The 23,831-nt window shown below is 51.0% G+C and overlaps 1 protein-coding gene across 1 annotated transcript in view; it reads right to left on the bottom strand.

Moving 5' to 3' along the window:
• The window catches only part of l2hgdh (L-2-hydroxyglutarate dehydrogenase), a 62,051-nt gene that overhangs the window by 14,065 nt on the left and 24,155 nt on the right, over positions 1 to 23,831 (bottom strand). The window contains exons 5-8 of the mRNA XM_078406076.1: positions 11,267 to 11,429; positions 9,518 to 9,552; positions 6,543 to 6,710; positions 1,807 to 1,964 (exon numbers count right to left, since the gene is read on the bottom strand). Of these exons, the coding sequence (XP_078262202.1) occupies positions 1,807 to 1,964; positions 6,543 to 6,710; positions 9,518 to 9,552; positions 11,267 to 11,429 (524 nt within the window). The remainder of the gene's footprint in view (positions 1 to 1,806; positions 1,965 to 6,542; positions 6,711 to 9,517; positions 9,553 to 11,266; positions 11,430 to 23,831) is intronic.

The following is a 23,831-nucleotide window of genomic DNA, read 5'->3' as shown; positions in this document are numbered from 1 at the left end:
TCCAACAAGGGGACATAGCTTCAGAATTGAGGGACAAAGGTTTAGGGGTAACATGAGGGGGAACTTCTTTACTCAGAGGGTTGTGGCTGTATGGAATGGGCTTCCGGTGGAAGTGGTGGAGGCTGGCTCGATTTTATTATTTAAGAGTAAATTGGATAGGTATATGGATAAGAGGGGATTAGAGGGTTATGGTCTGAGTGCAGGTAGATGAGACTAGGTCAGGGAGAATGGTCAGCGTGGACTGGTAGGGCCGGACAGGCCTGTTTCCATGCTGTAGTTGTTATATGTTATATATGTTATATTTAAGCGTTTAGTTTGAACAAAAGTATTCATTTTATACATTTATAATTTTATTCTACACTAGACGGCTCGTGGACCCGGAATGGCGGGACTGTCCTATGTTGAAAGACTGGAGCGACTAGGCTTGTATACACTGGAATTTAGAAGGATGAGAGGGGATCTTATCGAAACGTATAAGATTATTAAGGGGTTGGACACATTAGAGGCAGGAAACATGTTCCCAATGTTGGGGGAGTCCAGAACCAGGGGTCACAGTTTAAGAATAAGGGGTAGGCCATTTAGAACGGAGATGAGGAAAAACTTTTTCAGTCAGAGAGTTGTGAATCTGTGGAATTCTCTGCCTCAGAAGGCAGTGGAGGCCAATTCTCTGAATGCATTCAAGAGAGAGCTAGATAGAGCTCTTAAGGATAGCGGAGTCAGGGGGTACGGGGAGAAGGCAGGAACGGAGTACTGATTGAGAATGATCAGCCATGATCACATTGAAAGGCGGTGCTGGCTCGAAGGGCCGAATGGCCTCCTCCTGCACCTATTGTCTATTGTCTATTGTCCCCGTTGTGACAACGGTTGATGAAAAAAAAGATACACAATTTTAATATTATTCAGTGGTCAAACTTTAACTTGAAGAAAATTTGAGCATTTACCTCAGGAGTCATCATTCAACAAAGCACACGGAAGTATTAGATCAAAATGGTGATGTTTATTTTATGTTCCCGAAATATAGCCAAAACGGTACACGATAGCGCAACAATTTGAACAAAACTTGATACTGCACACCTCAGGCGAATGGTGAGTAAAGTGCCCCTAAAATCGTACCGTTTTGGCTGTATTTCGGGAACACATATATATACACCGATCAGCCAAAACATTATGACCACTGACAGGCGAAGTGACTAACATTGATTATCTTGTTGCAATGGCACCTGTCAAGGGGTGGGATATATTAGGCAGCAAGTGAACAGTCAGTTCTTGAAGTTGATGTGTTGGATGCAGGAGAAATGGGCAGGAGTAAAGACCTGAGCGACTTTGACAAGGGCCAAATTGTTATGGCCAGACGACTGGGTCAGAGCATCTCTGAAACGGCAAGGCTTGTGGGGTGCTCCCGGTCAGCAGTGGCGAGTACCTACCGACAGTGGTCCGAGGAGGGACAAACCACAAACCGGCGACAGACGGGGTGTTGGGTGCCCAAGGCTCATCGATGCACGAGGGCAACGAAGGCTATCCCGTCTGGTCCGAACCGACAGAAGGTCGACTGTGGCACAAGTCACAGAAAATGTTAATGGTGGTCATGGGAGGAATGTGTCACAATACACAGTGCATCGCACCCTGCTGCGTATGGGGCTGCACACGGAGGACCAGCAAAATATTAGGCAGGTGGTCATAATGTTTTGGCTCATCAGGTCATAATGTTGTATATAATGTATATACAAGATAAGATTTTTAGTAATATATAGATTCAATACACTACAGGGATGTCTATACATTATATGCCTGAAATCTTGTGCATACCTGTAGCATACTGCATCTGTAAAGTCACGCAGGTCAAAGTCATAAAGCTTGTAACCTTCTCGTTTAAATGCCAAAACTGCATTGGGTCCAAGCCAGACAGACCCATTCATTCTGGGCGTAAAATGCACACCAAGAAAAGGAAATTTGGGGTTTGGAACCTGAAAAAACAAAGCATACCGTAAAGGATTATAGACACAAAATGCTGGAGTAACACAGCGAGACAGGCAGCATCTCGGAGACAAGGAATGGAAGAATCTGAAGGAGGGTCTCGAGCCGAAACGTCAATCAGTCCTTCTCTCCAGAGATGTTGCCTGTCCCGCTGAGTTACTCCAGCATTTTGTGGTTATTTTAGGATTAAATCAGCATCTGCAGTTAAATGTAATATCTCTAAGATTGCGGATGGCAGTACGAACTGTGAGGAAGATGCTATGAGGCTGCAGGGTGACTTGGACAGGTTGGGTAAGTGGGCGGATGCATGGCAGATGCAGTTTAATGTGGATAAATGTGAGGTTATCCACTTTGGTGGCAAGAACAGGAAGGCAGATTATTATCTGAATGGTGTCAGATTAGGAAAAGGGGAAGTGCAACAGAATACAGAATAGCTTTATTGTCATTCGTTTTACCGAATGAAATTAATTTTCCGAACGAGACCAGGGTGTCCTTGTACATCAGTCACTGAAAGTAAGCATGCAGGTACAGCAGGCAGTGAAGAAAGCTAATGGCGTGTTGGCCTTCATTGCGAGAGGATTTGAGTTTAGGAGCAAGGAGGTCCTACTGCAGTTGTACAGGGTCCTGGTGAGACCGGGCCTGGAGTAGTGTGTGCAATTTTGGTCTCCTAGTTTGAGGAAGGATATTCTTGCTATTGAGAGAGTGCAGTGTAGGTTCACCAGGTTAATTCCCAGGATGGCGGGACTGACATATGACGAAAGAATGGGTCGACTGGGCTTGTATTTACTGGAATTTAGGATGAGAGGGGATCTCATAGAAACATATAAAATTCTTAAAGGATTGGACAGGCTAGATGCAGGAAAAATGTTCCCGATGTTGGGGGAGTCCAGAACCAGGGGTGACAGTTTAAGAATAAGGGGTAGGCCATTTAGGACTGAGATGAGGAAAAACTTTTTCACCCAGAGAGTTGTGAATCTGTGGAATTGTCAGCCACAGAAGGCAATGGAGGCCAATTCGCTGGATGTTTTCAAGAGGAAGTTAGATTTAGCTCTTAGGGCTAAAGGAATCAAGGGATGTGTGGAAAAAGCAGCAACAGGGTACTGATTTTAGATGATCAGACATGATCATATTGAATGGCGGTGCTGGCTCGAAGGGCCGAATGGCCTACTCCTGCACCTATGTTTCGATAGGGTAGACAGTCAGAACCTTTTTCCCCAGGGTGGAAATGCCGGACATGAGGCCACAGCATTATGGTCAGAGGGGGAAGTTTAAAGGAGATGTGCGGCCAGATGGAGGTGGGGCCTGGAACGCACTGCCAGGGATGGAGGTGGGGCCTGGAACCACTGCCAGGGATGGAGGTGGGGCCTGGAACCACTGCCCTGCCAGGGATGGAGGTGGGGCCTGGAACCACTGCCAGGGATGGAGGTGGGGCCTGGAACGCACTGCCCTGCCAGGGATGGAGTTGGGGCCTGGAACCACTGCCCTGCCAGGGATGGAGGTGGGGCCTGGAACCACTGCCCTGCCAGGGATGGAGGTGGGGCCTGGAACCACTGCCAGGGATGGAGGTGGGGCCTGGAACGCACTGCCCTGCCAGGGATGGAGTTGGGGCCTGGAACCACTGCCCTGCCAGGGATGGAGGTGGGGCCTGGAACCACTGCCAGGGATGGAGGTGGGGCCTGGAACGCACTGCCCTGCCAGGGATGGAGGTGGGGCCTGGAACCACTGCCCTGCCAGGGATGGAGGTGGGGCCTGGAACCACTGCCAGGGATGGAGGTGGGGCCTGGAACTACTGCCAGAGATTGAGGTGGGGCCTGGAACCACTGCCAGGGATGGAGGTGGGGCCTGGAACCACTGCCAGGGATGGAGGTGGGGCCTGGAACCACTGCCCTGCCAGGGATGGAGGTGGGGCCTGGAACCACTGCCTTGCCAGGGATGGAGGTGGGGCCTAGAACCACTGCCCTGCCAGGGATGGAGGTGGGGCCTGGAACCACTGCCAGGGATTGAGGTGGGGCCTGGAACCACTGCCAGGGATGGAGGTGGGGCCTGGAACCACTGCCAGGGATTGAGGTGGGGCCTGGAACCACTGCCAGGGATGGAGGTGGGGCCTGGAACCACTGCCCTGCCAGGGATGGAGGTGGGGCCTGGAACCACTGCCAGGGATGGAGGTGGGGCCTGGAACCACTGCCCTGCCAGGGATGGAGGTGGGGCCTGGAACCACTGCCCTGCCAGGGATGGAGGTGGGGCCTGGAACCACTGCCAGGGATGGAGGTGGGGCCTGGAACCACTGCCCTGCCAGGGATGGAGGTGGGGCCTGGAACCACTGCCAGGGATGGAGGTGGGGCCTGGAACCACTGCCCTGCCAGGGATGGAGGTGGGGCCTGGAACCACTGCCAGGGATGGAGGTGGGGCCTGCAACGCACTGCCCTGCCAGGGATGGAGGAGGGGCCTGGAACGCACTGCCAGGGATGATTGTGGAGGAGATAACAATGCAGATATTTAAGAGGCTTTTAGATAGGCACATAGATATGCAGGGAATGGAGGAATATGGATGACGTGCAGGCAGAGGAGATTAATTTAAGTTGGCATCATGTTCAGCACAGACATTGTGGGCCATTCCTCTGCTGTACTGGTCTATGTTCGATAGCTCAACACACAACAGGTTTGAGTGCAGCATTGTGGCAAACGTTTCAGAGGCAGATATTTACATGAACAATTTTAACATCATGAATGTTTGTAATTCAAATATATAAACAAGAACCTGCCGAAGGTATTTATTTCACAAAGTGCTGGAGTAACTCAGCAGGTCAGGCAGCATTCAGGAGAGAAGGAATGGGTGACGTTTCGGGTCGAGACCCTTCTTCAGACAAGAACCTGCCGGTGTTGTGGATGCAGGCCCAGTTTATCACACAAACCAGTCCCAGCCCCACCACTGTTGGCTCAGGAAAGCAGCCAACATAATCAAGGACCACTCACACCCCCGGTCATTCCCTCTTCTCTCTCCGCTGAGCAGAAGATCTAAAAGCTTGAAAGCACGTACCACCAGACTCAGCAACAGAGTGTAGTCTCAATCTCCCTCTTGTGGTGGCATTTTGCACATTTTTAACCTGCACCTTCTTTGTCGCTGTAACACGAAATTGTGCACGCTGGTATTTTTCTCTTTTAACTGACTATTGTACGTGTATGGCCTGATTGTATTCATGTATGGTGTGATTTAACGAGATTAATCCCTGGGATGGCGGGACTGTCCTGTGAGGAAAGATTGGAAAGACTGGGCTTGTATTTACTGGAGTTTAGAAGGATGAGAGGGGATCTTGTAGAGACGTATAAAATTATAAAAGGACTGGACAAGCTCGATGCAGGAAAAATGTTGGGGGAGTCCAGAACCAGGGGCCACGGTCTAAGAATAAAGGGGAGGCCATTTAAAACTGAGGCGAGAAAAAACTTTTTCACCCAGAGAGTTGTGAATTTGTGGAATTCTCTGCCACAGAGGGCAGTGGAGGACAATTCACTGGATGAATTTAAAAGAGAGTTAGATAGAGCTCTAGGGGCTAGCGGAATCAAGGGGTATGGGGAGAAGGCAGGCACGGGTTACTGATTGTGGATGATCAGCCTTGATCACAATAAATGGCGGTGCTGGCTCGAAGGGCCAAATGGCCTCCTCCTGCACCTATTTTCTATGTTTCTATGATTCTATGCTAACTGGATAGCATGCAAACAATGTTTTTCATTGTATCGAGGTATATATGGCAATAATAAACCAACACCAAGACTCCAAATTCAACAAATAATTTCTACAAGTATCTATCCCTGGTGAAATTCAAGAGAAGCCATGGAGGAGTAACAGGAAAGAATTGTATAAACTAAACATCAGTACATTTGACTATCGTGAATGTTGAACACAGAAGTGAATGAGTTCAGTTTAGTTTATTGTCACGTGTACCGAGGTACAGTGAAAAGCTTTTGTTGCGTGCTATCCAGTCAGCGGAAAGACAATACATGATTACCGTCGAGCCATTTACAGTGTACAGATACATGACAAGGAAATAAGGTTTAGTGCAAGGTAAAGCCAGCAAAGTCTGATCAAGGATAGTCCAAGGGTCATCAAAAAGGTACAAAGCAGTTCAGGACTGCTCTCTGGTTGTGGTAGGATGATAACACCTGGAAAGAAACTGTCCCTGAATCTGGAGGTGTGCGTTTCCACACTTCTGTACCTTTTGCCTGATGGGAGAGGGGAGAAGTGGGAGTGGCCAGGATGTGACTCGTCCTTGATTGTGCTGCTGGCCTTGCCGAGGCAGCGTGAGGTATAAATGGAGTCAATAGAAGGGAGGTTGGATTAGAAAGTGGAACGGTAGCATGTTTGGAAAGGAATATGTTCTTGCCTCGCTAAAACAAAACTTAGCAATCCACCTTCACCCAGCCCATACTTCACCCCTAACGTATTCACCATTTGCACCCAAAGTCTTGGTTTAATATTCTGTCAGAGAAAGAGAAATTGTAAAAAACGTGCCAATTCTTATGGAATTGCTCAAAGCAGACTGGAGGTCTTATTGTTCACCTCAAATACTCACAGGATAAATGTTCCCTTTTACTAAATAGTGCTTCTCTGGTTTGAGCACCAGGTAATCTCCCCGAAAAGGCACAATTCGTGGCTCCCGACTACAGCCAGACTTCTGTGACAGCCTGTCTGAATGGAGACCTCCACAGGTCACAACGTACTTGCACTGCACTGCAGTTTTCTGTTTGTAAAAGCACAAGTGAAACGGAGTAATTAAATGACACTATCACAAGAGCCTTCAGGTTAGCTGTTACAGTTGACCTTCCCCACATCGTTTCTCCAGATAGCTTCTTTATTATGACGCTTGATCCACTGGGTCCGGAACAGCTACCAGCAGTATTTAACGTCACCTCTTGGTTTAGTTTAGTTTGCTGTCAGGTGCACCGAGGTACAGTGAAAAGCTTTTGTTGCACGCTAACCAGTCAGCGGAAAGACAATACGTGATCACAATCGAGCCATTTCCAGTGTATAGATACGTGATAAGGGAATAAATGTTGCTGTAGGAGTAGAGTGTGGAGCGATTGTAATGTGCGAGTGTCGATCTGATTCTGCGGCTAGCACGCAAACAGTCGCCCGGGTTGGGCGCCATCTTGGAGGGGAGCTCCAGTCACCCTGGTGGTACTTTCCCTGCAGCCTTGCAACCTGTTCTCTCTCACATGCTCACTGGCTCCCCTTGATTCTGCAGCTTTGTACCAACTGTCTGGGGTAATCTGCAGCAGCCACTTAACCCACCAGCACATCGGGGACATGGGACCAATCCCAGGGAGTGGGGGAGAAGATGCTGACTTCACACGGACGGCAGCCGTGGTCAGGACAAGCCCCGGTCTGTGGAGCTGTGAGCAGGGAGCTGGCCGCGGCCCCACGCTGCAGGTAGTTCCGCTGCCCGTTGGCTGGGGGGTTTAGCAGCAGGTCAGGCAGAGCAGGGATGCTGACCACATGTGCATCCCATTGCTCTCCTTGGCTGCCCTATAAACATGTGCCAAATTTGTCACAGCCGGCAACAAGTAGAACTGAGGTTGCCTTGTGCGACACAACTTGTCAAGTACTGACTCGCAATTTAAAGCTGCCTCGTTGAGTAGAATGGAATCCAATAAGAGTGCTGGTCATATGAGGGGAGAAACAGAAGCAGTATCATGACTTTGGCTCAAAATGCACATTTTCCATGAGGAATACACATCTCATATCAACTTATTCAGGAAGCTAAGCAGACTGAGCAATTGGCATATCCCATCAATAAGCATTATTCCATTGCTTGTTATTTACAAACAGTCCTGGAGGCTTCCAATATTTCCCAAAATTGGCCATTCCTCATCGGTGAAGGAAGTGGAGGCTTTGGAGAAATTTCCTATCACCAGGGATGGCACGGTGGCACAGCAGTAGAGCTACTGCCTTCCAGTGCCAGAGACCGGGTTTGATCCTGATTACGGGCGCCGTCTGTACGGAGTTTGTACGTTCTCCCCGTGACCTGCGTGGGTTTTCCCCGAGATCTTCGGCTTCCTCCCACACTCCAAAGACGTACATACAGGTTTGTAGGTTAATTGGCCTGGTATAAATGTAAAAACGTCCCTAGTGTGTGTATGATAGTGTTAGTGTGCGGGGATCGCTGGTCGGTGCGGACTCGGTGGGCCGAAGGGCCTGTTTCCGTGCTGTGTCTCTAAACTAAGCTTTATAATGTGACCTTGGTGTTGCACCAAGCCCCATCGCTGCTGAAACGTTGATTGAAACCTCTGCCCTCTCCAGTGGATTGATTTTCCTTCCTGCTCCCCCAGCTCCCAGTAATCCACAAGACAATTGCAACTTTTTTGGTCTCCTAATCTGAGGAAAGACATTCTTGCCATAGGAGTACAGAGAAGGTTCACCAGATTGATTCCTGGGATGGCAGGACTTTCATATGAAGAAAGACTGGATAGACTCGGCTTGTACTCGCTGGAATTTAGAAGACTGAGGGGGGATCTTATAGAAACTTATAAAATTCTTAAGGGGTTGGATAGGCTAGATGCAGGAAGATTGTTCCCGATGTTGCGGAAGTCCAGAACAAGGGGTCACAGTTTAAGGATAAAGGGGAAGTCTTTTAGGACCGAGATGAGAACGTTTTTTTTCACACAGAGAGTGGTGAATGGCATGTTCATTGGCTATATTTAAGAGGGAGTTAGATGTGGCCCTTATGGCTAAAGGGATCAGGGGGTATGGAGAGAAGGCAGGTACGGGATACTGAGTTGGATGATCAGCCATGATATTTTCTATGTTTCTATCTTTACATGAAATAGCGCATGCAGTCCTATGCAGCCAGCAGGATTCTTTATATATATATTCATAAATTGCTGTTCTATCCTGATCGCAACATCCAAGTGGGCTCCATTTTTACCATTCTTTTATGAACATTCATTTTGGACTAACTATTGAAAAATTAAAGCTTTTTAAAATATGTCACTTAAACTAGGAAATACAATGCTGGCACTTATGCTACTACCTGGAACAATATTAGAACAATAATAGAACAATAATAGACCAAGTGGACCCGTTGGGCCCAAACCTCTCCTGCATTGGTGCAGCACCCTCCCCTCCCCCCTCCCTCCTCCCCTCCTCCTCCCTCCCCCTCACCCTCCCTCCCCCTCACCCTCCCTCCCCCTCACCCTCCCTCCCCTCCCCCCTCCCTCCTCCCCTCCTCCTCCCTCCCCTCCCCCCTCCCTCCTCCCCTCCTCCTCCTCCCTCCCCCTCACCCTCCCTCCCCCTTCCCCTCCCTCCCACTCCATCCTCCCTCAACCCCCCTTATCCTCCCTCCTCCCTAGGAGATAGATTTAAACTTTAAAATGCAAATAACTTAAAATATATAACACCGATTTCCATAGAACTTGTTCCATTAGCACCAATTAGCACCATTAGCACGATGAGTAAGGTGGGCCTAAAATTGTCGCGCTATCGTGTACCGTTTTGGCTGTAGTTCAGGAACAAACAAACGAGAGTTTTAGTATATAGATGAATCTTTACCTTCGCACTTTTGATTGTTATTGGATACTTTAGACCTAAAAAAAAAGAACATTGAACAGGTCACAGTTTCTAAAATGATACCAGCTTTGCTCAAATGATGAGTCCAACAATTACAAACAGGGATGCAAGTTAAACCATTAATCGTGCTAAATGAATTGAAATCATTATCTCTTAATCAATATTTATTTTAATCGTACAGAAGCAAATATTATTTTTGAATACTACACTTGCTGTAATTTAAATCTCTGTGTGGGCACTGATAACTGGGGATAGTCACTGTTTACACAGACCCATTTTGCCCGACTGCACCCTGTTTGAGAATGAAACCCACCTCAGGAGCTGCTTCCCACACTGCAAACGCACGATTCCACAGTTGACAAGAGACTGCTGAGTTACCCAGCATTTTGTGTCTATCTTCGGTGTAAACTAACAGCTGCTGTTCCGTTTTAGTTTAGTTTAGTTTAGATTAGTTTGGTTTAGTTTAGTTTAGATTAGAGATACAGCACGGAAACAGGCCCTTCGGCCCAGAGTCCGCACCGACCAGCGATCCCTGCACATTAACACTCTCCTACACATACTAGGGACAATTTACACTTGTACCAAGCCAATTACCCCACAAACCTGTACGTCTTTGGAGTGTGGGAGGAAACTAAAGATCTCGGAGAAAACCCACGCAGGTCATGGGGAGAACGTACAAACTCCGTACAGACAGCACCCGTAGTCGGGATCGAATCCGGGTCTCCGGTGCTGTAAGCGCTGTAAGGCAGCAACTCTACCGCTGCGCCACCGTGGCCGCCCTATCAATCGGTGGTGGGCAGTGCCATCTTCTTTGCTGCCGTGTGCTGGGGCAGCAGGGCGAAGGCCGCGGACGCCAACAAGCTCATCAGGAAGCCTGGTTCCATCCTGGGGGTGGAGTTGGATTCAGGGGGGGTGTTGTTGGAGGGGAGGATGCTCCTCAAACTGCGGAGCACCCTGGACAATACAGCTCCACCCCCTCCATGACACACTGGTCAACCTGAGGAGCACCTTCAGCAACAGACTGGTCCCACCAAGATGCAGCACAGAACGCCACAGGAGATCCTTCTTCCCTGTGGCTATCAAACTGTACAACTCCTCCCCCTTCTGTCGTGGGGTAGATTGAGACTGACTCCCCCACCCCCTCCCCCCCTCCCCCATCTTTGCACATCCCCAATCCTGCACTTTCCACTCGTCCGGGGGATCTTATTGAAACATATAAAATTCTTAAGGGGTTGGACAGGCTAGATGCGGGAAGATTGTTCCCGATGTTGGAGAAGTCCAGAACCAGGGGTCACAGCTTAAGGATAAGGGGGAAGTCTTTTAGGACCGAGATGAGAAAACATTTCTTCACACAGAGAGTGGTGAGTCTGTGGAATTCTCTGCCACAGAAGGTAGTTGAGGCCAGTTCATTGGCTATATTTAAGAGGGAGTTAGATGTGGCTCTTGTGGCTAAAGGGATCAGGGGGTATGGAGAGAAGGCAGGTACGGGATACTGAGCTGGATGATCAGCCATGATCATATTGAATGGCGGTGCAGGCTCGAAGGGCCGAATGGCCTACTCCTGCACCTATTTTCTATGTTTCTATGTTTCTATGTTTCTATGTCACTTTAAATTTATTTTACGACTGTTGGCAGACCATTTTCCCTCCTGGGATAAATAAAGTAATATTGTATCGTATACATTTTAAACATTTTAACCTGTTCATGACAACACAATGAGGTTGCACTCACCACCTGAATGGCCCTCTGCACTTTCTTTGGTCGTTTGGAAGTCAGTAACTTCAAATTGTGTTTCTATCTTCCCACCCATTTCACTGAAATCTTTTGCATATGACAGGGACACCGCTCTCCAATCTACAATCCCTGTGTTTGGGGAATCCAAAGCCATCAAACCCTAGGGTTCAGGAAAGAAACAGAAAGCTTTAGACGCCAGAACTCAGTCAGCTTACACGGGGTTCCATGTGCAATTTCATAAAACATCTGAAATTGTAATTAATATTAAAGATAAACAAAATCAAAACCAGTTTCCAATTATACAGAGGGAAGATCAAATAAAAAAGGAGCAAATATCAAAGATAAAAAACAATCTGATCAGATCAGACCACTGAATGTACTGAAATTCCTTGCTCACTTAAAGCTCACAGAGCTTGCGTAAGTTTTGACGTGCAATTTCATAAAACATCTGAAATTCTAATTAATATTAAAGATAAACAAAATCAAAACCAGTTTCCAATTATACTGTGGGAAGTACTGAGGGAAATAAAAAGGAGCAATGATCCAAGATAAAAAAAGATGTGAAGAATATTAAAGTATAATAATGGAAGGTATTTATTCACAAAATGCTGGAGTAACTCAGCAGGTCAGGCAGCATCTCAGGAGAGAAGGAATGAGTGATGTTTCGGGTCGAGACCTTTCTTCTGTCTGAAGAATGTATAAATGTAAATTGTCCCTAGTGTGTGTCGGGGTAACGTAATATGCGGGGACTGCTGGTCGGTATGGACTCGGTGGGCCTAAGGGCCTGTTTCCACACTGTATGGGGCATGAGGCAAGAGCTGGCCAGATTTGACTGGAAGGAGGCCCTAGCACGGAAGACGGTGGAACAGCAATGGCAGGTATTCCTGGGAATAATGCAGAAGTTGCAGGATCAATTTATCCCAAAGAGGAGGAAAGATTCTAAGGGGAGTAAGAGGCACCCGTGGCTGACAAGGGAAGTCTAGGACAGCATAAAAATAAAAGAGAAGTATAACATGGCAAAGAAAAGTGGGAAGCCAGAGGATTGGGACTCTTTTAAAGAGCAACAGAAGATAACTAAAAAGGCAATACGGGGAGAAAAGATGAGGCACGAGGGTAAGCTAGCCAATAATATAAAGGAGTATAGTAAAAGCTTTTTTAGGTATGTGAAGAGGAAAAGAATAGTTAAGGCAAATGTGGGTCCCTTGAAGACAGAAACAGGGGAATTTATTATGGGGAACAAGGAAATGGCAGACGAGTTGAACCAGTACCTTGGATCTGTCTTCACTAAGGAAGATACAAACAATCTCCCAGATGTTCTAGTGGCCAGAGATCCTAGGGTGACGGAGGAACTGAAGGAAATTCACATTAGGCAGGAAATGGTATTGGGTAGACTGATGGGACTGAAGGCTGATAAATTCCCAGGGCCTGATGGTCTGCATCTCAGGGTACTTAAGGAGGTGGCTCTAGCAATTGTGGACGCATTGGTGATCATTTTCCAATGTTCTATAGATTCAGGATCAGTTCCTGTGGATTGGAGGGTAGCTAATGTTGTCCCACCTTTTAAGAAAGGAGGGAGAGTGAAAACGGGAAATTATAGACCAGTTAGTCTGACATCATTGGTGGGGAAGATGCTGGAGTCAATTATAAAAGACAAAATTGCGGAGCATTTGGATAGCAGTAACAGGATCGTTCCGGGTCAGCATGGATTTACGAAGGGGAAATCATGCTTGACTAATCTTCTGGAATTTTTTGAGGATGTAACTAGGAAAATTGACAGGGGAGAGTCGGTGGATGTGGTGTACCTTGACTTTCAGAAAGCCTTCGACAAGGTCCCACATAGGAGATTAGTGGGCAAAATTAGAGCACATGGTATTGGGGGTAGGGTTCTGACATGAATAGAAAATTGGTTGGCAGACAGAAAGCAAAGAGTGGGGATAAATGGGTCCCTTTCAGAATGGCAGGCAGTGACTAGTGGGGTACCGCAAGGCTCGGTGCTGGGACCGCAGCTATTTACAATATACATTAATGACTTGGATGAAGGGATTAAAAGTACCATTAGCAAATTTGCAGATGATACAAAGCTGGGTGGTAGTGTGAACTGTGAGGAAGATGCTATGAGGTTGCAGGGTGACTTGGACAGGTTGTGTGAGTGGGCGGATGCATGGCAGATGCAGCTTAATGTGGATAATTGTGAGGTTATCCACTTTGGTGGTAAGAATAGGAAAGCAGATTATTATCTGAATGGTGTCAAGTTAGGAAAAGGGGACGTACAACGAGATCTGGGTGTCCTAGTGCATCAGTCACTGAAAGGAAGCATGCAGGTACAGCAGGCAGTGAAGAAAGCCAATGGAATGTTGGCCTTCATAACAGGAGGAGTTGAGTATAGGAGCAAAGAGGTCCTTATGCAGTTGTACAGGGCCCTAGTGAGACTGCACCTGGAGTACTGTGTGCAGTTTTGGTCTCCAAATTTGAGGAAGGATATTCTTGCTATCGAGGGCGTGCAGCGTAGGTTTACTAGGTTAATTCCCGGAATGGCGGGACTGTCATATGTTGAAAGACTGGAGCGACTAGGCTTGTATACACTGGAATTTAGAAGGATGAGAGGAGATCTTATCGAAACATATGATTATTAAGGGGTTGGACACGTTAGAGGCAGGAAACATGTTCCCAATTCTGGGGGAGTCCAGAACAAGGGCCACAGTTTAAGAATAAGGGGTAGGCCATTTAGAACTGAGATGAGGAAAAACTTCAGTCAGAGAGTTGTGAATCTGTGGAATTCTCTGCCTCAGAAGGCAGTGGAGGCCAATTCTCTGAATGCATTCAAGAGAGAGCTAGATAGAGCTCTTAAGGATAGCGGAGTCAGGGGGTATGGGGAGAAGGCAGGGACGGGGTGCTGATTGTTGCCCTTATGGATTTAACCACGATGCTATCGAAGAAATTATCTCCGTACTTGTCTAGGAAAATAACTGCAGATGCTGGTACAAATCGAAGGTATCACAAAATGCTGGAGAAACTCAGCGGGTCAGGCAGCATCGCTGGAGAGAAGGAATGGGTGACGGTTCGGGTCGAGACCCTTCTTCAGACTGATGTCAGGGGGGGCGGGACAAAGAAAGGATATAGGTGGAGACAGGAAGATAGAGGGAGAACTGGGAAGGGCGGGGAAGAGAGGGACAGAGGAACTATCTAAAGTTGGAGAAGTCAATGTTCATACCGCTGGGTGGTAAGGTGCCCAAGCGAAATATGAGGTGCTGTTCCTCCAATTTGCGGTGGGCCTCACTATGACACTGGAGGAGGCCCCTGACAGAAAGGTCAGACTGGGAGTGGGAGTTGAAGTGCTCAGCCACCGGGAGATTAGGTTGGTTAAAGCGGACTGTGCGAAGGTGTTGAGCGAAACGATCGCCGAGCCTGCGTTTGGTCTCGCTGATGTAGAGAAGATGACATTTGGAACAATGGATACAATAGATGAGGTTGGCGGAGGTGCAGGTGAACCTCTGCCTCACCTGGAAAGACAGTTTGGGTCCTTGGATGGAGTCGAGGGGGGAGGTAAAGGGGCAGGTGTTTCCATCACTCGGGATTGTTGTGATATTGCTGGGACTACTTTGTGTATCCCAAGGACTACTTTGTTTGCATGTGCAGGAATGCGTATATAAGAGGTTGGTGTGATTGGGTGGTCACTCTGGATCCAGATGACCACGGAATAAACAGCCTGGAGTTGAGCTCCAGCATTGTAACCTTTTATACACGTGTACTTGTGGTCCGTCCAGAGTCACTAAAGGTACAACAGGTACCGGACCACGAAGTACAACATGGTGGCAGCGGTTTGGTGATTTGCCTAGAAAGGTAAAGAGAAACCCAAGCGGAAAAGGTTCACAAGTCATAAAAAAAATAATTTAAAACAAGATTTTTTTAAAATGATGATTTTTTTTTTTGGTGAAAATTATACTACGTAAATAATTAAACTAGTGCCCTAGGGGAAAGAAACAGAAATAAAAAGTAGTTTCCAGCTCGTACGGGACGCTGGATTGCCTCTCGACAGGGCCAACCGTGTATGTGCACTTACCTGATCTGTAGTCAGCGCTGAGCTGCCGACGGGACGTTGTAAGCTGCTGAGGGAGGTGTGTGAAGGCCCACACCGACGACGACACCGTCACCGACATCGCGGGACCCGACATCGCGGGGGAGTGCAGAGTCCGGTGAGACCCGGCATCGTGGGGGAGTGCAGAGACTGGTGAGACCCGACATCGCGGGGGAGTTCGGCGACCGGAGGGACCGACAACCCACGGAGGCGCGACGACCGGTAAGGCCGAGGCACTGCATCCTTACCCAGACGCGGCGACCGGTGAGTCGGGAAGGCCCTGGGCCCGAGGCAGCGGCAGCACGCGTCGACTGAGCGGCAGCGTCCGGGAGCACCTGTGGGCGGGGCCAACGCGCACCGCAGCCGAGGCCCGATCGCACCGCGGTTACAGCACCTGGGAGCTGCATCGTTGCGAGCCCATCGTTGTGAGCCCATCGTTGCGGGCCCATCGTTGCGAGCCCATCGTTGCGAGCCCATCGTTGCGGGCCCATCGTTGCGAGCCCATCGTTGCGAGCCCATCGTTGCGAGCCCATCATTGCGAGCCAATCTTTGCGGGCCCATCGTTGTGAGCCCATCGTTGCGAGCCCATCGTTGCGGGCCCATCGTTGCGAGCCCATCGCTGCGGGCCCATCGTTGCGGGCCCATCGTTGCGAAGCAGATCATCGCAGTGGAGCAGCGACCTTCACCCATCTAGGGCCTACGCTACGCTGATCTACACGGCCAGTCTGCTTCTTGAAGGGAAGATTTGGACATTGCTTTGTGTGCTTATATGTGTGTAATACTGCAAGATTACTGTTTGCATTTGATACTATGGTATATGTATGTTTATTTCTGTGAGTGCATATAGTGCTATAGATTTGCTGATAGCAAGGGTTGGGGTCCTGTGATACGGTTGTTTTGGTTTTGTTTGTAATTGTTCAAGTTACCGTGTTTCCGCCATATAGTGCAAATAACATGTCTCGGTTACCTGAAATGAACTGGCAAGTGCTGGACATCCCCAATGAGTTCTCCCTGTTCAAGGAAAGGTTGCAACTGTGCCTGGAAGACTTAGAAATCGCTTCGGAATCTAAGCAGGCCACGAAGATAAAAATCGCTTTGGGAGTGGAAGGACTTCGTCGTTTGAATGCGTCAGGTCTGAGTGTGGAGGATCGGAGCAAACCGGAGTGCATATGGGCATTTTTTGAGGACCAGCTGAGGACGAAGGTAAATTTCAGGGTCCACAGGTTGGAGTTGATGCGGTATCGCCAGAAGCCGGGGGAGTTGCTTGCTCAGTTTGTGACCCGGTGTCGCGAAAAAAGTCTCCAGTGTGACTTCACGGAGCATGAGCTCACTGACAGAGTCATGGAGTTGGTAATCACGCCCATGCCCCATGAAGGTCTACAGCGAGAGCTTCTACAGAAGCTTGCAGGTCACACCATTCCAAAGGTGCTTACGTTAGGCAGGCAGTATGAGGCCATTGCAGCGGGCAGACAGTGCATTGCAAATTTAGTGCCTGGGTCTAGCCATATTGATGCTGTCAAGACACGAGGGTCGACGAAACAGAAGTCGCAGGATGAGAGACAAAACCCTTGTGGCTACTGTGATTTGTTTCATAAGCCCAGGCAATGCCCGGCGTATCGCGACACATGCAAGAAGTGTGGCAAGAAAGGGCATTGGGCAAAATGCTGTAGGTATAAAGTGGATCCTGTGCGCCCATCTAAATGGTCCAGGGGCAAATATAAGCGAGTTGACGAGGTGCAGCAGCAGTCCCATGACGGTGATGCATCGTGCTGTGACAGTCAAGAGGAAGGATCGGATATGTATTTCCATAATATCACCATTTCAGGTATGGACAGGATGCCTCCAATAGGTGATGAGGCATTTGCGGTGTTGAACATCAAATGCCCGTCAATGAAGGGGCAACATCGACTCAAGGTGAAGATAGACACCGGGGCTGGAGGAAATACTCTTCCCCTTCGGATCATACGAGGCATGTATCCCAATGACAAATACAAGCAGCACCTACGACCATGCAAAGTCCGTCTGACAGCATATAATGGGACGGAAATCATGTGTGTTGGAACTATATCCGTTTCGTGCCGATACCAGGGGTCGATGTGGTGTCCTCAGGAATTTTTCGTGGTAGACGTGGCAGGATCCGCTGTCATAGGCCTCCCAGGTATTAAGCAACTTCAGGTTGTCACGATACATGCTATGGGAACAGAGGAGCACCCATCAGACGCTCGGAAGGAGCAAGACAGTTTCAACTCGGTGGGGGACCTAATGAAGAGGTAGCCTAATCAGTTTGATCGGATTGGCAACTTCAAGGGGCCAGCCACCCTTCATCTCAAGGAGGAGGCCACACCACACATTGATGCGCCAAGGAAATGTAGTATCCATCTGAAAGACAAGTTGCGGGCTGAGTTGGGCAAGATGGAGGATGATGGAGTCATCCGAAAGGTGACTCACCATACGGACTGGTGCAGTTCAATAACCACCTCCGTTAAGAAGGATGGGTCAATCAGGGTATGCCTAGACCCGAAGCGTTTGAATGCAAGTCTCAAACGTTGCCCACACAAGATCCAGACACTTGAGGAGATCAATCCGGCTTTTGCCAATGGGAAATTGTTCTCCAAACTCGATGCTAAAGCGGGTTATTGGTCTGTCCGACTTGATGAGGCTAGCCAGGAACTTACCACGTTCCGCACGCCTTTTGGCAGGTATTGCTATAGGAGGTTGCCTTTCGGTTTGTCGGTGAGTCAGGATATATTCCAGCAGCGTATGGACACGATCATAGAACAGGTTCCTGGATGCGTCTGCATTGCGGATGATATTGTCATAGTGGGATCCACAGCGCAAGAACATGATTATAATCTACAGAAGCTGTTAGAGGCAGCGTCCCGGGAAGGACTAGCTTTCAACAGTGCTAAGTGCGTAGTGAAGGCTAACTCCATCAACTTCTTCGGGACAATGTATTCAGACACAGGCATTCGGCCAGATCTTGGTAAGGTGCAGGACATTCATAAGATGCCAACACCACAAGATAAGGAAGATTTACAATGGTTCCTGGGGATGATGAATTTTTTATCGCCCTACATCCCAAAGTATGCTGACCTGGTCGCCATTTTGAGGGATTTGCTGAAGAAAGATGTCCCATTCTTGTGGCAAGAAGACCACCAAACGGCGTTCTGTAACCTGAAGAGCTGCATACAGGAGGAATCTGTCCTGATGTACTATCGCCCTGATGCTCCTGTCACCCTTGAGGTAGATGCGTCAATGAAAGGAGTGGGAGCATGCCTTTCGCAGGAAGGACGGCCTGTTGCGTACGCTTCGAAGGCACTGTCTTCATGCCAGTCCAACTACTCCAATATTGAACGCGAGACCCTTGCCTTGGTTTTTGGCATCACAAGGTTTCACACGTACCTATTTGGGCGGGATTTTAAGGTGCTGACTGATCACAAGCCTCTTGTCACTATCTGCGGCAAACCACTCACGAGTGCCCCACCCCGACTGCAGCGGTTGCTCATCAAGGTGCAAGGATACAACTTCACCATAGAGCACAGACCTGGGGCTGAGATGATCATTGCTGACACTCTCAGCAGGCTGCCCAATCCGGAGAAGACAGAGAGCATAGATCTCGATGTACATGTAGAGAGCATCTTCTTCGACAACATCAAGGACACACCAGATCTCGACTTGATACACTTCGGCAAACTCAAAAGGGTGGAGCTGCAGACAGAAACTTGTCGTGACCCTATACTGCATAGGGTTATGCAGTATGTCCATTCCGGATGGCCGGCGACCCTACAGGAGACACCTACCGACCTGCGGCCCTACTGGCCTTTTCGAGATGAGTTGGGCATGTCAAATGGGGCCATTTTCAAAGGACGGCAAGTAGTCATTCCTGAGTCGATGAGACAGGATGTCTTGCAGCAACTTCATGTTGGCCACCAAGGCATTGAGAAGACGAGACTTCTAGCGAGACAAATGGTCTATTGGCCAACATGAACCAACACATTGATGACCTTGTCCGAAGGTGTAGTCCGTGCCAGATGCACATGCCAGAGCAAATGAGGGAAACACTCATGCCACATGAGATACCTGTCACCTTGGACCAAAATAGCAATGGACATGTTTGAAATTGACAACGTTCAATATCTTGTCATGGTGGATTACCATTCCAAGTTTCCGGTGGTGAACCGACTGACTAGCACCACGAGTGCCATGGTTGCTAATATGGTGACTGCAATGTTTGGTCTGCTAGGAGCACCGACGGAGATCATCTCCGACAATGGTCCACAATTTGTGGGTGAAGCTTTCCAGTCCATGTGCAAGCAATGGGGAATCACCCATACAACGTCCTCGCCTAGGTACCCTCAGTCGAATGGGCTGGCTGAGCGCATGGTACGAACGGTGAAGTCTGTTATTAAGAAGTCCTTGGCAACGGGACAGAGTGTAGCAGCAGCTTTACTCAACTTGTGCACTACACCGATTAATTCCAAGTTACCGTCACGGCGGAGATGATGTTTGGAAGACAGATTCGGACGCCTCTCCCCACGAACCTTGACATGAACAAGGCATACGAAGGGCAGAGGACCTTTGAGCGACTTGAGGAGCGTAAGCAGAATATGAAGGCACAGTTTGACAGTTCGGTCAAGAGACATGACTTGTTGCCATTGCACGCTGGACAGAAGGTCCGGGTTCTGGATAAAGCGAATCAGGTCTGGGTTCCAGCAGAAGTGAGATCGGTCTGCGACGAACCCCAGTCAAGGTCTTACATTATTGAGACGCCGAATGGAAATCCGGTTCAGGAGGAATCGAGTGCAGTTGAGAGATATTCCACTGGAGAAGCCAGGGTTGGTCCCCATTGTGTCCCCCCCAGACAGCGATAGGGCTGAGACCCAATGTGAAGTGGAGGAACGACCGGCCCGTAATGATGATGGGGATTATGTGACACGCTCGGGACGTGCCAGTAAGGAACCTGCACGTTACCGTTGATATTTGTTAATGTTTTATGGTGTTTCAAAAAAAGTTTGTGTTTAGAGTTTGTTGTTACATATATATATATATATATATATCTATCTATCTATCTATATATATATATATCTATCTATATACTATTAAAACTCAGATCTTGAATATATATATATTCCACTGATGTCGGCTGAATACGGCAATTCCGGCAAAACGGTGAACCGTAGCGCCACGATTTTTTGTACCGCCCTTAATCAGCATGCGGTTCGCTGCTGGAAAATGATGTTTTTATTTAATTCGGACGCATATTTTTTAAGTTACAGAGGTCTAACTGTGCTGCCCCCCCCCTCATTTATCGAAGTTTTGACAGAAGGGGGGCCGCTGCGGTGCTTCATTGTGATGTCACAATGCCCCTGTGAGATGAACTCGAGCTGACCCCCCCCCTTCCCCCCCCCCCCCCCCCCCCCCCCCCCCCCCCCCCGGTATTCAGCGTGTGACGGTCACAATGCTACATTGTTGCGAAAGGCTGTCAAGTCAAGTCAATTTTATTTGTATAGCACATTTAAAAACAACCCACGTTGACCAAAGTGCTGTACATCTGATTAGGTACTAAGGAAAAAAATGAAACATACAATAGCACACAAACAGTTCACAGCGCCTCCTCAATGAGCCTCAAACGCTAGGGAGGAGAAATAGGTTTTGAGCCTGGACTTAAAGGAGTCGATGGAGGGGCAGTTCTGATGGGGAGAGGGATGCTCTTTCCACCCTCCTCCCCCCCTCCCGGTTACAATGGAAACCCTACGGGGACGGGCCCCCCCTCCTCCCCCCCCACCCCCCCTCCCTCCCCACCCCCTCCCCCCCCCCCACCCCCCTCCCTCCCCACCCCCCTCCCCCCCCCACCCCCCTCCCCTCCCCACCCCCCTCCCTCCCCTCCCTCCCTCTCCCTCCCCCCTTCCCCCCTCCACTTCCCCCTCCTCCTCCCTCCCTCCCCTTCCCTCCCTCCCCTCCTCCCGGTTACAATGGAAACACTACGAGGACGGGCCCAACGGGGAAAGAGGGGTACTGGGAAAAGGGGAGGTCCCCCTCCCTCTCCCCTTCCCCCCTCCCCTCCCCTCCCCCCTCCCCTCCCCCTCCCCCTCCCCCCTACCCGCCTCCCTCCCCTCTCCCTCCCCCTTCCCCCCTCCCCCCCTCCCCTCCCACTCCCCTCCCCTCCCCCTCCCCCTACCCCCTCCTCCCCTCTCCCTCCACCCTTCCCCCCCCTTCCCCCCACCCCTCCCCCTTCCCTCCCACCTCCCCCCTCCTCTCCCCCCCTCCCTCTCCCCCCCTCTCCTCTCCCCCCCTCTCCTCTCCCCCCCTCCTCCTCTCCCCCCCTCTCCTCTCCCCCCTCTCCTCTCCCCCCCTCTCCTCTCCCCCCCTCTCCTCTCCCCCTCTCCTCTCCCCTCCCCTCTCCTCTCCCCCCTCCCCCCCCTTCCCCCCTCCCTTACACCTCCCTCCCCCTCTCCTCCCCTCTCCCCCCCTCCCCCTCCCTCCCCCCACTCTCCTCTCCTCCCCTACCTCATCCCTCCCTCCCTCCCTTCCCCCGCAGCGCTGACCGCCGGGAAGTGTAGTCGCCGTCGCCTCTCCCGCTTCTGCTCTATAGATAAGATTAATTTCTTTTTCAACAAAGATTGCTGTTTATTTTAAAGTAAAATAGACACCTCTCCTCTCTCCCCCCCCTCTCCCTCTCTCCTCTCCTCTCTCCCTCTCCCCTCTCCTCTCCCCCCTCTCCTCTCCCCCTCCACTCTTTCCTCTCCCCTCTCCTCTCCCCTCCCCCCTCTCCTCTCCCCCCCTCTCCTCTCCCCCCTCTCCTCTCCCCCCTCCTTCCCCCCTCCTTCCCCCTCCTTCCCCCCTCCTCCCCCCCTCCTCCCCCCCTCCTCCCCCCCTCCTCCCCCCCTCCTCCCCCCCTCCTCCTCTCCCCCCCTCCTCTCCCCCCCCTCCCTCCTTCCCTCCATCCCACCCTCCCCCACTCCCTCCCCCCCTCCCTCCACCCTTCCATCCCTCTCCCCCTCCCCCCTCCTCCCACCCTCCCTCCCCCCTCCCGGTTACAATGGAACCCTACGGGGACGGGCCCAACGGGGAAAGAGGGGTACTGGGAAAAGGGGAGATCCCCCTCCCTCCCCTCCCCCCTACCCCCTCCCTCCTTCCCCCCTCCCCTTCCCCCCTCCCCTCCCCCCCTCCTTCCCCCTCCCCTCCTCCCTCCACACCTCCCTCCTCCCTCCCTCCCCCCCTCCCGGTTACAATGGAAACCCTATGAGGACGGGCCCAACGGGGAAAGAGGGGTACTGGAAAAGGGTAGGTCCCCCTTCCCCCCTCAACCCCTTCATCCCCCCTCCTTCCCACCTCCATCCCCACTCCCTCCCCCCCTCCTCCCCCTCCCTCCCCAACTCCCTCCCCCCTCCCCCCTAACTCCCCCCTCCCTCCTTCCCTCCATCCCTCCCTCCCCAATCCCTCCCCCCCTCCCTCCACCCTTCCATCCCTCTCCCCCCTCCTTCCACCCTCCCTCCCCCCCCTCCCGGTTACAATTGAAACCCTACGAGGACGGGCCCAACGGGGAAAGAGGAGTACTGGAAAAGGGGAGGTCCCCCTCACTCCCCCCTTCCCCGTCCCCTCCCCTCTCCCTCCCCTCCCTCCCCCTCCCCCCTACCCCCTCCCTCCCCTCCCCCTCCCTCCCCTCCCCTCCTCCCTCCACACCTCCCTCCTCCCTCCCTCCCCCTTCCCGCCCTCCCCTCCTCCCGGTTACAATGGAAACCCTACGAGGACGGGCCCAACGGGAAAGAGGGGTACTGGGAAAAGGGGAGGTCCCCCTCCCTCCCCTCTCCCTCCCCCCCTTCCCTCCTCCCTTCCCTCCTCCCTTCCCTCCTCCCCTCCCCCCTCCCATCCCCCCCTCTCCCCCCCTCCTCCCTCCCCCCTACCCCCCTCCCTCCCCTCCCCCCCTCCCTCCCCTCCTCCCTCCCCCTTCCCTCCCCCAACCCTCCCCCTTTCCTCCCCACCCGGTTACAATGGAAACCCTACGAGGACGGCCCCCATCCTCCCCCCTTCCCCCCTCCCTCCCCCCTCCCTCCACCTCCACCCTTCACCCCTCCCATCCCCCCCTTTCCCTCCCCTCCTCCCTCCACACCTCCCTCCTCCCTCCCTCCCCCTCCCTCCCCGCCTCCCGGTTACAATGGAAACCCTACGAGGACGGGCACAACGGGAAAGAGGGGTACTGGGAAAACAGGTGGTCCCCCTCCCCCCTCCCTCCCCCCTCCACCCCTACCCCCTTCCCTCCCCCTTTCCCCCCTCTCCTCCCCCTCCCCTCCCCCCCTCCCTCCCCCTCCCCTCTCCTCCCTCCACTCCTCCCTCCCTCCCCCCTCCCTCCCGCCTCCCGGTTACAATGGAAACCCTACAAGGACGGGCACAACGGGGAAAGAGGGGTACTGGGAAAAGGGGAGGTCCTCCTCCCTCCCCCCCTTCCCTCCCCCCTCCCCCTTCCCCCTCCCCTCCCTCCCCTCCCTC

This window comes from Rhinoraja longicauda, chromosome 10 (genome assembly GCF_053455715.1).
Source record: "Rhinoraja longicauda isolate Sanriku21f chromosome 10, sRhiLon1.1, whole genome shotgun sequence".
Classification (NCBI taxonomy): Eukaryota; Metazoa; Chordata; class Chondrichthyes; order Rajiformes; family Arhynchobatidae; genus Rhinoraja; species Rhinoraja longicauda.
Note: the sequence above shows the minus strand (reverse complement) of the source record. Positions and strands in the feature narration are given on the sequence as shown.